General features: G+C 43.5%; 1 protein-coding gene across 1 annotated transcript in view; it reads right to left on the reverse strand.

Moving 5' to 3' along the window:
- RELL2 (RELT like 2) overlaps positions 1–14,903 on the reverse strand; it is a 266,333-nt gene that overhangs the window by 163,041 nt on the left and 88,389 nt on the right. The window contains exons 3-4 of the mRNA XM_086931361.1: positions 2,314–2,379; positions 2,140–2,203 (exon numbers count right to left, since the gene is read on the reverse strand). Of these exons, the coding sequence (XP_086787487.1) occupies positions 2,140–2,203; positions 2,314–2,379 (130 nt within the window). The remainder of the gene's footprint in view (positions 1–2,139; positions 2,204–2,313; positions 2,380–14,903) is intronic.

Genomic DNA, 14,903 nt, shown 5'->3' on the forward strand with positions numbered 1-14,903 from the left:
GTAGAAGTGGAGTTATGTTTCATGAAACACATGGCTGTGGTCTTCTTGTACACAAACTGAACAATTACTTTATGATCAAAAGATAATCAATATATAAAAACGGGACTCCTGGGGGGGTACATTCTGGCCATTTGGTGAAATTGTGCTAAACCAGTATGGCGGGATATCTGTGGGATACGTGTCTTTAGAAGGCTGGGAACTAGCCTATAGCCCTGATGAACTCAGTGATGCTGTGGACAGCTCTGGAAAAGAGAAATCAGTGCTGACAGATGTATGGAGAGGAGCTAACTCCTTACAAGGAGGACAAAGAGCAAAGGCCCAGCGGACTGACACCCGAACAGAGATTGAATCAAAGTAGTGGGTTACTCAGTACAAGCAACGACGAGTGTCACAGAAGGACCAATCTAAAGACATCTGCTTCACCAAAGGGTTGAAGAAAAAGTAGTACACTGCTATTGTGAAAATGTTTCATTGTCCTGATTCACCCTGTGCCATTACTGACTGTTCGGGAGCACACATCACACCATTTAAGCCTGAGCGAGGCACAGAGATGTGTTACTTTCACCTTAGACATTAGGATGATGTCCTTTAGGCAATGGCTGAACACCATGTTCATCGGACTTTCTGAACCACCTCTTTGCCCTGTGCAGTTTTGGAGGCATTGTTGTTTAGAGTTTTAACTGGACCTTAACCTTAAATTCCAGTTACGCAGATGCTATGTAAAGCAGTGGGTCCCTAGAGCCCTTGGGTGCCTCACCACCACCTGAATATTTTGACTGCAGCCAATCATTGATGAGATATGTTACCCTGAAGTTTGGCACACTCACAGGACCTACTGCTTTTGCTAGTCCATTTTAAGCACTAAAGGGTTTCATGTTTGAACTTTGACTTTTGAGACAGGTTGGAATGGTGGCCGTGGTAACTTAAACCAGTGTCCAGTCATCCACCACCAGAGACCAGTTGTCTCATTAACTGGAAACTTCAATACATACCTTAGATCAGTTTTTTAATATCCAAAATCCGTAATTTGTTCTATGACAGGCATTCTCCTTTACTTTAGGGTGAAAATGTTTGAGTGTCTTAAGCAGCTATGTGCATGGTGACATTTTTGGCAGATTCTCAGCTGACTAGGCTCAAACCTACAAAATTGTTCATACTTGCACATACGGCTACTGACAAACTAGGACAAAGATCACACATATCAAAGTATACTTTATACATTGTGCCATTTCTGTTTGTCACGTTTGGCCCATTAACTGAGATCTCAAAACAAAGCCACAATAAGAGCTGAGACCCAAAGGTTTCTACAAAACCCACACACGCATAAACCTTACCCCAAAGGATGGCTCTGCCCATAGGCAACCATGTTAGTGTTATTGTAATGTCTTATCACACAAGTGATATTAAATGTTTGGTTTATTGTGTGTGGTTCCTGCACTGCACTATATTTATCTGAGCTCCAATCCTGCTACCACTTCCTGAAGTAAGCCTCAGCTAATCAGCATATCTATTTTTTGAGAGTCAATACACATAGTGTATAAGCAAATGCATAACAGCTGGTTATCCATCTGGAATCAAATAGTGCATGAAGCCGCGGATCAATTGTGCATGTGATGAACCCACCTTGTATACTGGATAGTATAACTAACCGCCCCAGGACCCAGAGAAAAGGCATCACATTCTGCCTCACTGTAGTCTCACATGCAGAATGGTCAGATGAGTTCGACACAGTCGAATTTAGACTGTCTTGTAATGGTTAGGAATGAAATGGGTGAGCCCTTGACTTCCAGAATTACCTGATCGGTAGAGAAATAAAAGAGGTGACTTCATCCCTTCCAGAATGGCTCAGATCCTTCATAAATGGACAGGAATACTGATGTCAGTTTTTGTTTTGGAATGCTTTCAATGGTTTAGAGTTGGAAAGAGGTGACTTTCTTCCTCGATAGCTTCTTCTCTAACATGGCCAGAAAGAGGTAGAAAATAGGATGTAGTAGTGTGGTGGTTGCTTCTTCTTTCTTGAATGTTACAAGATGAAAAATAAAGACACTGAAGGCACTACCCTTCTGCAGTCCTCCTCTCTGGAATCCTATCGGCTGCAGAATGTTGGCATGCATAGCGCCCGGTTATCTCAACACTTACCTGGGTACAGCAGGCGTCTCCTTTTCACTTTCCCCCAGCATCTGTTTCAGGGCCTCTGTGTTTGCTAAAAGAGAAGAGAAGAGAATAAGTCATTTCCAGTATAATGGCAGTGAAGCAAAGACAGTAAGATGAGATGGGAGATGAGGCACATCTCTGACTCTCAGCATCACTCACCTTCATTCTGGATAATGCACTTCACAATCCGCTCCACGGTGTCTTCATTGGATAGGTCTTCTTCATCTGAAAACAGAGCAGACAATGTAGGTGAGACATGTCCTGTATCTTCGTACATTCATGGCTCTTTTGAGAGAAGAAAACAGAGCTCCTCCAGAGAACCACTTGTTATAGGCACTTGTCACAAGAATGTTGAGTCTAGATTTTATTAATCGTTTCAATAAGTGCATGAGCAATCAATAACATTACAGCTTATTTAAACTTTGAGCACGGCAGGGACACATGACAAAGTTCTCAACTTAAGTCTACAGATCGAGACACAAAAACAAATACTTGTATTGTTTTTGCAGAGTAACAAATAAATATAAAATAAGAATTACGTACAATGCTATGAACAAAACACTATAAGACAATAAAATACCCCAGAAGCAGGATGGCCTGTACCATGATTTATTTCTATGTTTATATTTTTGGATCATTTAAACTGATTCCCAGTAAATCAATCATGTGCTTCGATTAGACTATTTAAAACCACAAATAAATAAATAACTAATTAAATAATGAAAGAAAGAAATACGTAAATGGAAAGTATCAGCAGCAACATCCCTCAAATATAGTTGACAGAAAATTAGATGAACTGAGCTCAGGTGCACATTAAACCACAGACACAAGTCACTTACTCCAAACACCGTGGGGCAGATTTACAAGAAAGTGCGGCATCTGTGAAGATGTGTCACTTTCCCAGCACCACTTTGAGAAACCCTTGCACCACTATGGATGCGCCGTATTTACAATAAGGAACACCATGGCACAAGGATTGACAGATGCGTCAGAAATTCTGACGCATCTGTTGACGCAAAAGTCACGCATTGCTGGAGTCATGTCGTAAGCACAAAGTAACTCCAGCAATACAGGGGGAGGTCTATCCTCATTGTGCTGCGTCACTCCTTATGCCTGCTTCAAGCAGGCATAACAATTTGACGCAGTGGCGTCCTAGAAGAATTCTACAAGATTTCACTGCGCCACTTCTACGAGGCTTTTTGCGTTGGAACGCCCTCCTTGCATACATTATACCTGACGCAGGTATAATGTGACTCAGGGCTTAACAATGTGACGCATTTACCTAGATGGTCACACTGTAAATGGGCCGCATTTTTGCGTTGCTGCTGAGTCACAAAAAGTGACGCAACGATGGGACAAAAACGACGCTTGTAAATCTGCCCCAAAATTCTTACAAAGGACCACATAACACATACAGAGCACTGATTTACCTTCATTGTGGCTTCACACTCCACCACAGCATATTAAAGGCTCATTACAACATGCACCCATCTCTGCCAGTTGTGGCCACCACATTCTGGCATACAACACAGCACCAGTGAAAGGAATCACATTTCTCAGTAGCATACAGTATGAAAAGCATTAGACACGAAGCAAAGCATATCCCCATACCACATCACGCATTGTTCAATTTACATGATGACTTCTTCAATTTCGTGACCAGCACAAGACAACTGTGTGCAACCACCATCACTAAGTAACCATAACAGCATAAAGAGCAGTACGAAATATGCACTAAAATGCCCGGCTATTTCAGAAGTGGAAGCTCACCTGACAAACATTGAAGAAAACGTAAGATATTTGATTCTCTTGCCCAACCATCAAAAGACACCCACTTTGTGACAATGAAAAGAACAGAGGTATAAAGCACCCAGACATCTGCTCCCAGACCTCTACTGGTTTAAGCACTGCAATTCACACTGAGTCACTTATACAGCAATTGTGACTCTATAGTTATGGTTAAGACTGAGTTTCCATTGATAAGCTGACTTTTGTTTGCAAATCCCTACAGGCACAACCCCTTGAAAGAATACCAAAGATCTCTATGGATTTGAAAAGAGTATATTGAAGTTCTTTATCCATCCCCTGGAGCAAGCTGAATGCCAGGAAAGTTACTTTCAAACTCTGTGACCTGTCCATTGCAGGGGCCTGTGTTCGACCTCATGGTCACAGGTTCAAATCCCGGCGGGTCCACTCAGCCTTTCATCCATCTGAGGTCGATAAAATGAGTACCATTGAGTTGGGTAACAATAAACATCTGTTATTCAGCTAAGACACCTACGAGTAATAGCGCGCTTTACCAATACACCTGTTATGTTATGTTATGTGACCTGAAGGTGCTCAAGGGACAGAGAGGACTCTACTGATTTGGCACTTCGACTATGAGACAAAACATTAAAAGAAGTAATAGAGGTGCCAGCAAGAAAACTCGACTGGTGAAGCAAAGGACATTGAAACTCCTCAAACGTTCCCACCGAGCTGCTGTAGCAAACTGAGCTGAAAAGCAATCTGCATCTCAAAATCTCCACAAAGTACTATATGGAGTGCAGCCAGGATTAATTTATGGCGCAGAGAACAGAACCTAGTCATTAGGAAAGAAATTATGAAAGGAAACTCAGTAAATCCCATAAGTGAAAAATGCATCCGTGGTCGTTTGCCAAAACAAATATAAAAAAACCTGTAAAAGCACACAAAAAAGACAAAATCTGAAAAAAATAACAAAACCCCAAAAAACGGTTCTTTTGAGTAACGCCACCATCAAAACTTAAATAGCTTGATTCTGTTTACTCTTAGGCACTACACACTGCCTGTGGCGTGATGGGCGCAGTGACTTCGGCCGTGCACAGCGGGGTACGGCAGCCTACTGTGGGTTCGATGCAGGGCCTGTCTGAAGGCCAAGCCCTGCTGCCAACTGGTGTGATACACAGCCATGGGTAGAAGGGGTTGGTCACTTGCAGAAGATTGCTCCCAGGGCCTGCCTGAGCATAGCACGCTGGGCACCTATGATTTATCGAATGCAGGGTTTGGCTGAAGGCCTTGCCTTTGTTTATGTTTGGTGTAGAATAGGAATAACTTCAAATAGTTGGATGTATAATATCATCGAAAAAGACAGAAATTCTTTAAAGGTAATTGTTATAGTGGTAGGGAGGGCTAAGATTAGTTATATCACCTTAACATGTGGTTAAAAACACAGCTAAAACGCAGTTCTGGCTACTACCAGAAAAACACTGATCTACGGCAGGTATGGTTAGCTCTTCAATGTGTAACTCACACACCAAATACAATGATTAGAGTCACACGGTGCTTCGACCAGTAAGTAACAATGCCTAAAAACATTCTTAAATAATAACACAATCTCAAACAAATACAATACTACATTCGTAATTGTGTCATCGACAGCGTTAATGATAAAGTAATTTGTAAAGGGTGAGTTCAGAGCATTGGACTTGATCAGCTTTAACTGTGCTTTTTTAAATTAATTTCGCGGTTTTTTGAACATATGTTGTGTTAGAACCAATTCTAACCATTATTTCTTTTTAACTATATATATATTTTTTTAATGAATATGCTTAAACACACACACATACAGTTTTTGTTTCTCAAGTAATATTCCTATTTGAATGGGAGAGAAGCTACTCCAAATGCCCCTCTAAGACTTTAACATTAATATATAATTATGTGTGTGCCCTAATCATGATACTCTACCTCTATAATTACCTGTCCTATTGTTGGTCCTGGTCATCTCTGAGGGTCACCCTACACTTTTTGCCAATGCTCTTCCTGATTTGCTGAATTTGTTTTTGTTGGCATTAGGACTCTGAAAATCACCACTGCTAAAAAGTGCTAAAGTGCTTGCACTCTCTCCCATAAACAGGCAATTGGCACATTTAGGGCCTCATTTATGAAAAGTGACGCATCGCTGCGTGAAAACAGCGATGTGTCACTTTTCATTGCACCCTCCTTGCGACATGCTGGATGCGTCATATTTGCAATATGACGCATCATGTCGCAAGGAGTTACTGATACGTCAGTAGTTCTGACGAATCTGTAGGCACAAAAATGATGCATTGCTGGAGTGTGTCACGAAAGTGACGCAACTCCACCAAAGGTTCATTTCACATGGGCAGGTCCCATTTCAAATGTGCATGCGTCAGTCTTACGCCTGCTGTCTCATTGATTTCACTGCGTTACTTCTACGAGGCTTACTTGCGTCAAAATGCCCACCCTGCATACTTTATACCTGGCGCAGATATAATGTGGAGCAGGGCTTTACAATGTGATGCATCTACCTAGATGCGTCACCTTGTAAATATGATGCAACATGACACATTTTTTACGTTGCTGGTGCGTCACAAAAAGTGACGCACTGGCAGCGCAAAAGTGACGCAAGGGCTCATAAATAAGCCCCTGAGTGTAATTAGAAGTCCCTAGTAAAGTGGTGCTACATGTACCCAAGGCCTGTGAATTTCATGCTGCTAGTGGACCTGCAGCACTTGTTGTATCACCCACTTAAGTAGTCTTGCAAATCTTCCTCAGGCCTGCTATTGCCGCCTGAGAGCAGTTTTAAACTATCATTTCAACCAAGCAAAATAACCCTTTTGCCAGGCCACAATCTCCCATTTGATTACATATTTCACCCCTAAGGTAGGCCCTAATCAGCCCTTAGGGCATGGTGCATGGCATTTGAAAAGTTGGACATGTGCTTTTAAGTTTTACATGTCCTTGAAGTGAAAAACACTTAAAATTGTTTTTCACTACTAGAAGGCATACCTCTGTTAAGGGATAACATTGGGTTAACTTATTAAATTTAATAATAGGTAGAAATGTCCTGTTTGTTCTCAAAAGAATTGCAATTCAAAATCCTCTTTAATGGCAAAGTCTAATTTTAAGTCACAATTCCGAAAATGACTCTTTTAGAAAGTTGGTATTATCTTGCCCTTACCATTTGATGCCTGCGGCCTGTGTCTTGGGGCACATGATTAGGTGCAGATGGCCTTTGTGAATCCCCCCCAGACAGTCTCACAAAGGGGGGGCTAGTTGTTAGCAGGATGGGTGATCCTGGTCTGATGGAAGGGGCGAGCAGTCACCTAACACACTTGCACTTCAAAGGAGCTGCTGCAGCACACACAAGGAACTTCACACTAGCATTTTGTGGCTACAGACATCGTGGGACAGGGGATGGGGAAGGGGGGAAAGACATTTCAGAACCAGGTGTGGGAGAAAGTTTAGAGGTTTCTCCGAATTCAAAGCTGGTACCAGGTATAAATATTGAATCTCACATGGGTTATTTTAGATAAACCGAATTATGATAAACAAATGGGCGCGTTAGATAAGGTTCTCTTTAAGAGAGAACAACGCTGGGTCTTCAGATTAAGAAGTCACATTAAGGGACTTAATGATGACATCCCGTGGCGCTCTTTAAAGCTCTGAACTCAAGGTGGTTCCGACAAATTTATATCATGTATGGAATTAAAGTCAAACTAGAGAGTGAGGAACGTTGACAGGGAGTCCATTATGCCTTCAGTGCATTCTACCCATTTTTTGGAAATGAATCATTCAGAATGGGATGTCAAATGGACAATTTTGAGTGTAAGCAAACCTGGCTCAAGAGGTGGTGATACAGAAGAAACTATTGCTCCAAAAAGAAGCATATTTAATTCTAAAGTTCAATTGTGCGATACACGGCCTTAATGAATTGTCCGAAATTGGAAGAACAATTCAATAAATCAGCAAGACCACTTTGGGTCTACTTGTACCATAATTCTTTGCACTCGTCAAAAATGACATTAACCCCAGCAAAAAATGGAAATCCGGAAAGCAAGTAGCAGCTGTGAGATAAATGCACGTTTGAGTCAGAGCAAGGTAAAAATAGGTTGAAAGGACTTTCTCTTGAACAGAAGTCTAAGGCGAACGCAGGGTAAAACTCTAAACTCTGAACACCGAAGGAACCTAATTAACTTCTCCTTCGATCTTCACCGCATTAAACGCGCCAGCAAATGTAAGTGATTTTCATTGTTGGAAACATAAGCTAAGACAATGCATTTGATTGCCACACAAGATAAAAACCTGAACTCAGTCCACGTTTCTTTCTTTTTTCTATTTTAATAGAACAAACAAAACTCATTTTCACACCGAACCCCTGCCCAAATGTAAGTCACAGTTTGTAATACTTGAATCTAGAGTTTGACCCTAAAAAGCCAGAACCTTTAACTAAACAAACATCTGTCCTTAGATTTTTCCTATTGCAGGCCTTGACAATCCTGGGACTGAGGGCTTGGTTTTGTGTGAGAGGGTGCCCTAGCATGAGCTGAGTCCCTCTGCAGCTTTCGTAATCATCTCCTTATAGCTGTTCTATGATATATGCAAAAACAACTGGGGTGGTGTGGAGTGCAAAAAAACGATGGATTTAGGCCCAGATCTCTGTACTGGGGTGAATGTATGACATTGTTCTGCATTCTGTCCATCAACTGTTGTTTTTGCATTTGTCACCCCGAGGGGGATGGGTATGCTCAGACGTGAGTCCCATGCTCTCCACACCACTGGAGTCAAGCTATCCTGGCTGAAGACAGCTAATAGCCAGAAACCGATCCTAGAATGCTTGATTCCGGTCCAGGACCGACATGGCTTGGCAGTTCGGGCTGGACTGTTACCATGAGGCACAGGGTCAAGGCTGATTTGCAAATGGCCATGTCTGAACTGGGGTGGTGTGGAGTGCAAAAAACCAATGGATTTAGGCCCAGATCTCTGTACTGGGGTGAATGTATGACATTGTTCTGCATTCTGTCCATCAACTGTTGTTTTAGCAATTGTTCTATGATATAGACATACCATATACTCTTAAGTGCATTATAATCCTCGCGGTCAAAACATGTTGTGTAAGGTGTTACACACTTTGGAATACTACCCCCCCCCAGTTCTGGCGGTGGGGGTAGCATTCCACCCTTCCAGAGGGAGAAGACATGTAGTTACTGGTAAACCTGGTTAAAGTTAAACAGAGCCCGAGCAGCACAAAATGGATGCTGCTGCCACAGACACGAGTCTGCCCTCCTGCTGCTGGATGAAACTCTGGCAGGGGAGGCCTGGACAATAGGTTTCCTGTCCAGGGAGGTGCCAGCACCTCCCCAGACAGGCTTTAGTGTATTGAGGCAGGGTGGGTTGCATTCAGTGAATGCTTTTCAGACACTGTTGGTGCACACAAGGTGTTCCGAGCATTTCCCAGTTCAAACTGGTTGCTGGGGAAGGGGGGAGGGGGGAAAGACATTTCAGAACCAGGTGTGGGAGAAAGTTTAGAGGTTTCTCCGAATTCAAAGCTGGTACCAGGTATAAATATTGAATCTCACATGGGTTATTTTAGATAAACCGAATTATGATAAACAAATGGGCGCGTTAGATAAGGTTCTCTTTAAGAGAGAACAACGCTGGGTCTTCAGATTAAGAAGTCACATTAAGGGACTTAATGATGACATCCCGTGGCGCTCTTTAAAGCTCTGAACTCAAGGTGGTTCCGACAAATTTATATCATGTATGGAATTAAAGTCAAACTAGAGAGTGAGGAACGTTGACAGGGAGTCCATTATGCCTTCAGTGCATTCTACCCATTTTTTGGAAATGAATCATTCAGAATGGGATGTCAAATGGACAATTTTGAGTGTAAGCAAACCTGGCTCAAGAGGTGGTGATACAGAAGAAACTATTGCTCCAAAAAGAAGCATATTTAATTCTAAAGTTCAATTGTGCGATACACGGCCTTAATGAATTGTCCGAAATTGGAAGAACAATTCAATAAATCAGCAAGACCACTTTGGGTCTACTTGTACCATAATTCTTTGCACTCGTCAAAAATGACATTAACCCCAGCAAAAAATGGAAATCCGGAAAGCAAGTAGCAGCTGTGAGATAAATGCACGTTTGAGTCAGAGCAAGGTAAAAATAGGTTGAAAGGACTTTCTCTTGAACAGAAGTCTAAGGCGAACGCAGGGTAAAACTCTAAACTCTGAACACCGAAGGAACCTAATTAACTTCTCCTTCGATCTTCACCGCATTAAACGCGCCAGCAAATGTAAGTGATTTTCATTGTTGGAAACATAAGCTAAGACAATGCATTTGATTGCCACACAAGATAAAAACCTGAACTCAGTCCACGTTTCTTTCTTTTTTCTATTTTAATAGAACAAACAAAACTCATTTTCACACCGAACCCCTGCCCAAATGTAAGTCACAGTTTGTAATACTTGAATCTAGAGTTTGACCCTAAAAAGCCAGAACCTTTAACTAAACAAACATCTGTCCTTAGATTTTTCCTATTGCAGGCCTTGACAATCCTGGGACTGAGGGCTTGGTTTTGTGTGAGAGGGTGCCCTAGCATGAGCTGAGTCCCTCTGCAGCTTTCGTAATCATCTCCTTATAGCTGTTCTATGATATATGCAAAAACAACTGGGGTGGTGTGGAGTGCAAAAAAACGATGGATTTAGGCCCAGATCTCTGTACTGGGGTGAATGTATGACATTGTTCTGCATTCTGTCCATCAACTGTTGTTTTTGCATTTGTCACCCCGAGGGGGATGGGTATGCTCAGACGTGAGTCCCATGCTCTCCACACCACTGGAGTCAAGCTATCCTGGCTGAAGACAGCTAATAGCCAGAAACCGATCCTAGAATGCTTGATTCCGGTCCAGGACCGACATGGCTTGGCAGTTCGGGCTGGACTGTTACCATGAGGCACAGGGTCAAGGCTGATTTGCAAATGGCCATGTCTGAACTGGGGTGGTGTGGAGTGCAAAAAACCAATGGATTTAGGCCCAGATCTCTGTACTGGGGTGAATGTATGACATTGTTCTGCATTCTGTCCATCAACTGTTGTTTTAGCAATTGTTCTATGATATAGACATACCATATACTCTTAAGTGCATTATAATCCTCGCGGTCAAAACATGTTGTGTAAGGTGTTACACACTTTGGAATACTACCCCCCGCCAGTTCTGGCGGTGGGGGTAGCATTCCACCCTTCCAGAGGGAGAAGACATGTAGTTACTGGTAAACCTGGTTAAAGTTAAACAGAGCCCGAGCAGCACAAAATGGATGCTGCTGCCACAGACACGAGTCTGCCCTCCTGCTGCTGGATGAAACTCTGGCAGGGGAGGCCTGGACAATAGGTTTCCTGTCCAGGGAGGTGCCAGCACCTCCCCAGACAGGCTTTAGTGTATTGAGGCAGGGTGGGTTGCATTCAGTGAATGCTTTTCAGACACTGCCTGGTGCACACAAGGTGTTCCGAGCATTTCCCAGTTCAAACTGGTTGCTGGGGCACTCAGCCCCAGCTTTGGCACGAAACTGGACAAAGGGGAAGGGGTGTTACCACCCTCTCCCCAGGTCCACCCATTGGAGGGACCTTAGAGTTAGTCCAACCCCTAACCTTGCTATAAGTATAGAACCCCAGTCTCTAGGACTTTAGATTACCCTGAATGAAACTCTGATACATAATTTCTGGACCTTTGACATTCCATATCGACTGGAAAATGGAGGAAATCTCCCTTGTGGCCAAGGAGTGACCACCCTGTCCAAACGGGCACCAACAGCATCTTTGACAGTCTGCATTTTTTGAGGCTCCCGCCGGATCCCAAAGAATCTGCAACACAGGACATGGACTTCCAGACATCTCTGATGCTGACTTGTGATCCCAGCAAAGCTGAGACCTGTAGCTGACACGAGAGACGTGGGACCAGAACTCCTGGACATCCTGCCTTTTTGCTACTGCACCTACTTCCAGAGGTATCCCGAAGTTGTGCATTGGGGTATTTGAAGCACCTGCCTCAAGCACCGTTTGCACCAAAGCTCAGAGGCCTACACTCCACGAGTGTCCCGTGGGCTCGCTTTGGCATTTCCGCTTGAGGTCCCTTCGCGGTTCCTAGTCCGTTGGCTAGTGAGCCCCCACGAAGGGACATCTTTAATTTCTTGAGCTTTCCTGGTTGCTCCAGACTTGCTCCCACTCCTCTCCAAAGGAGGAGTTCCTCAGACCTTGCTGGTCTGCACCGAATCCCATCTTGACATCCTGCGTGGATTGCGTTTGCCAAGGCTTGCTGGGTCCAATCCAAATTCTGACACCGCAGTCAACTACATCCTTTGTGGTACAGCTCGAATCCAGCTCCTGGTTGTAGTCGACACCTCCTGGTCCTCGTGGCTGAAGAGACAAGTTCAACCTTTTCACCTGAAATTAGCCGATAACGGCTGGCATCTTCCTATCACCATCCTGCTCACTGGCTAGTGACCCAGACTCTGTCTCCTCTGTTTTCAGGTTCTTCACATCTCCTATCCACCCTTGGATCCACCTGGACACTTTTCCTCTGGTCACCTACAGCATTTCTTCACAGCTCTCCATTGGAATCGATGACAAAACCCGACACCAAAAGAAACTTATGCACCCAGCTTCCCTGGGTGAGGTAACAGGAGTACTCGGGTGCTCCCGTGGGTCTTGACTCTTGAAGTGTCCTAGTCTAAAAGGGTTCCATCGTAGTTCACCTGGAAGTGCCCTTAATCTTTAAAATTGTAACTTGTTTGTTTCCCATAGAAAGTCAATGGTGATCCGCTGCTGTGTTTAGACACTGCACGCGTCCCCCGTGGGCCTCCTGCATCCTAACCTTTAGTGATTTTAGGTAGCCCTAGCAGTTCTATAGGCCCTAGGCCTGCTTTCTAACTCTCACGTGGTTCTTATACCACTATTTTAGTATATGGTTTGTGAGGCCCCTAGGGCATAATGTATACTGTGCAACTTATCGTATGCTAATTAAGTTCCTTGTACTGTACTTTTATATCTAACCTCATAAAGAGTTCTGAGGGGTTGTGTTTAGAATAAATACATATATATTTGATATATACCTTGTGTGGTGTGTTTTCATTTGATCATTCAAGAGATTATAATTGGTAAAACTAGCTTAACTCGCCTCTAACTCTTAGCCTGAAGGCTGATCTCCATAGCTTCCACTAGGATAGCTTTCTATAAGGTTGACTTTATAACCTACCATCAATAAGGGTCGTTTGGGCTGGTGCAAGGTGCCCACTAGAATAGTGGACATCATATACCAGGCCAACTTTTCACATTGGTGTTCAGCGGCTGGGATAAGAGCTTGCATTGTTTTACCAAATAATCTTGAGAATACCATTTGAAAAATCTCATTAAGGTACCAGTAGGTACATATAAATCAAGCTTATAATACATAAGTTCTACTGAACTTAGAAGTTGTAGGTGGTAAGGGCTTAGCACACCCTGACTACAACTCCTAGAGAGGTTCTAGTAGGAAACCAAGTAGTGTAGGTAGGTGCACACACCACACCTCACTAGTCATGGCTTTAAAAGAAGGGCTTAGTGTGCCTCTGCAAGATGACAGCCTAGTGCTGCCATCCTAGTATGACACATTCACCTTTCAAGAGTTAAGGGGCTTGTGTGCCATAAGAAAATTAAAGCATGGACAAAGTCCCACTACTCAACACCTTTTAGATATATTAGTGGCAGATGTTCTTGGACAAAGCATCAAACCCAAATAGACTAGGTAATGGGGATGGGGTGCAACCATCAACTGAAGAGGATCCTAGTGGGGCACCCCACCAGGACTTTGAGGAAGACGAGGATGCAGACCAGCATGTGGTCACTGGACCCAACCTGGGAGAAACAGGGCTACCTGGAGAAGTGGGCCAAAATGGCGTCCTTCCATCCCCCCACATAGGCCTACTGGTGTACCTAGAAGGGCAAGATCACCTTCAGTGGAATGTAACCATTCTGGGTCATCAATAGGGTTCTCTGCCTCATCTCATAGGAGAAGAAGTTCTCCTGAGAAGAGGAAATATGAAGCTAGAATGAGAGAAGTCAAGCTTAGAATAAAAAGGCAAGAAATTGCCTAAGAAAAAGAGACCCTAGCTCTTTAGAGAGAGAGAGAAAAAAAGATGGGGTTAGAAACCCCTGGTGGCAGCAATATCCCTAGTGGTAGGGCTAGGTCTTATGACCATAGAAACCTAAACAAGATTGTACCTCCCTATCAGACTGGGGATTACATCCACAAATGGATCACTGCACTGGAAAGGGCCTGCAAAGTACAGAAGGTACCCCAGGAGCAGTGGGCAGCAATATTGTGGCTCTCCTTTGCAGACAAAGGTAGAGATAAGCTCCTCACTGGTAGAGAAGAGGATGTTGATGATTACAAAGTCCTGAAGAGTGCTCTAATAGATGGGTTTGGCCTAACCACTGAACAATATAGGTTGCAGTTCAGAGATACCCAGAAGGCACAGACTCCGGACTGGACTGACTTTGTAGATTGTGCTACTAAGGCTCTGGAAGGTTGGTTACTGGGTAGAAAAGTGTGTGACTATACGGGATTGTTTTATCTAATCATGAGAGAACAAATTCTTAATAATTGTCAGAACCAGTTGTTGCTTCAGCAGTTGGTTGACTCTGATCTGACCTTTCCCCAAGAATTGGGAAAGAGGGCAGACAAATTGGTCAGAACCAGGGTGAAGCAGAAAGTACAGAACCAAGGTGGTGACCAGAAGAAGCAAGATCAAAAGGGTGGGGAGAAATCGAAAGACCAGAAGTCTTCACAAGGTCCCCAAAAAGCTTCTAATGGTGGGGGTCCCCAATCCAAAAAGAAAGCAGGTCCAAAGGTACCATGGTGCAGAGTTTGTAAGACTAATACTCACTGGACCAGTGAGTGCACCAAAAAGGAGACAGCTCCAGCCACCATTGCCCCTAAGGCAACTGTTCCCCCT

The sequence above is a fragment of the Lissotriton vulgaris genome, chromosome 7 (assembly GCF_964263255.1).
Source record: "Lissotriton vulgaris chromosome 7, aLisVul1.2, whole genome shotgun sequence".
In the NCBI taxonomy this organism is placed as follows: domain Eukaryota; kingdom Metazoa; phylum Chordata; class Amphibia; order Caudata; family Salamandridae; genus Lissotriton; species Lissotriton vulgaris.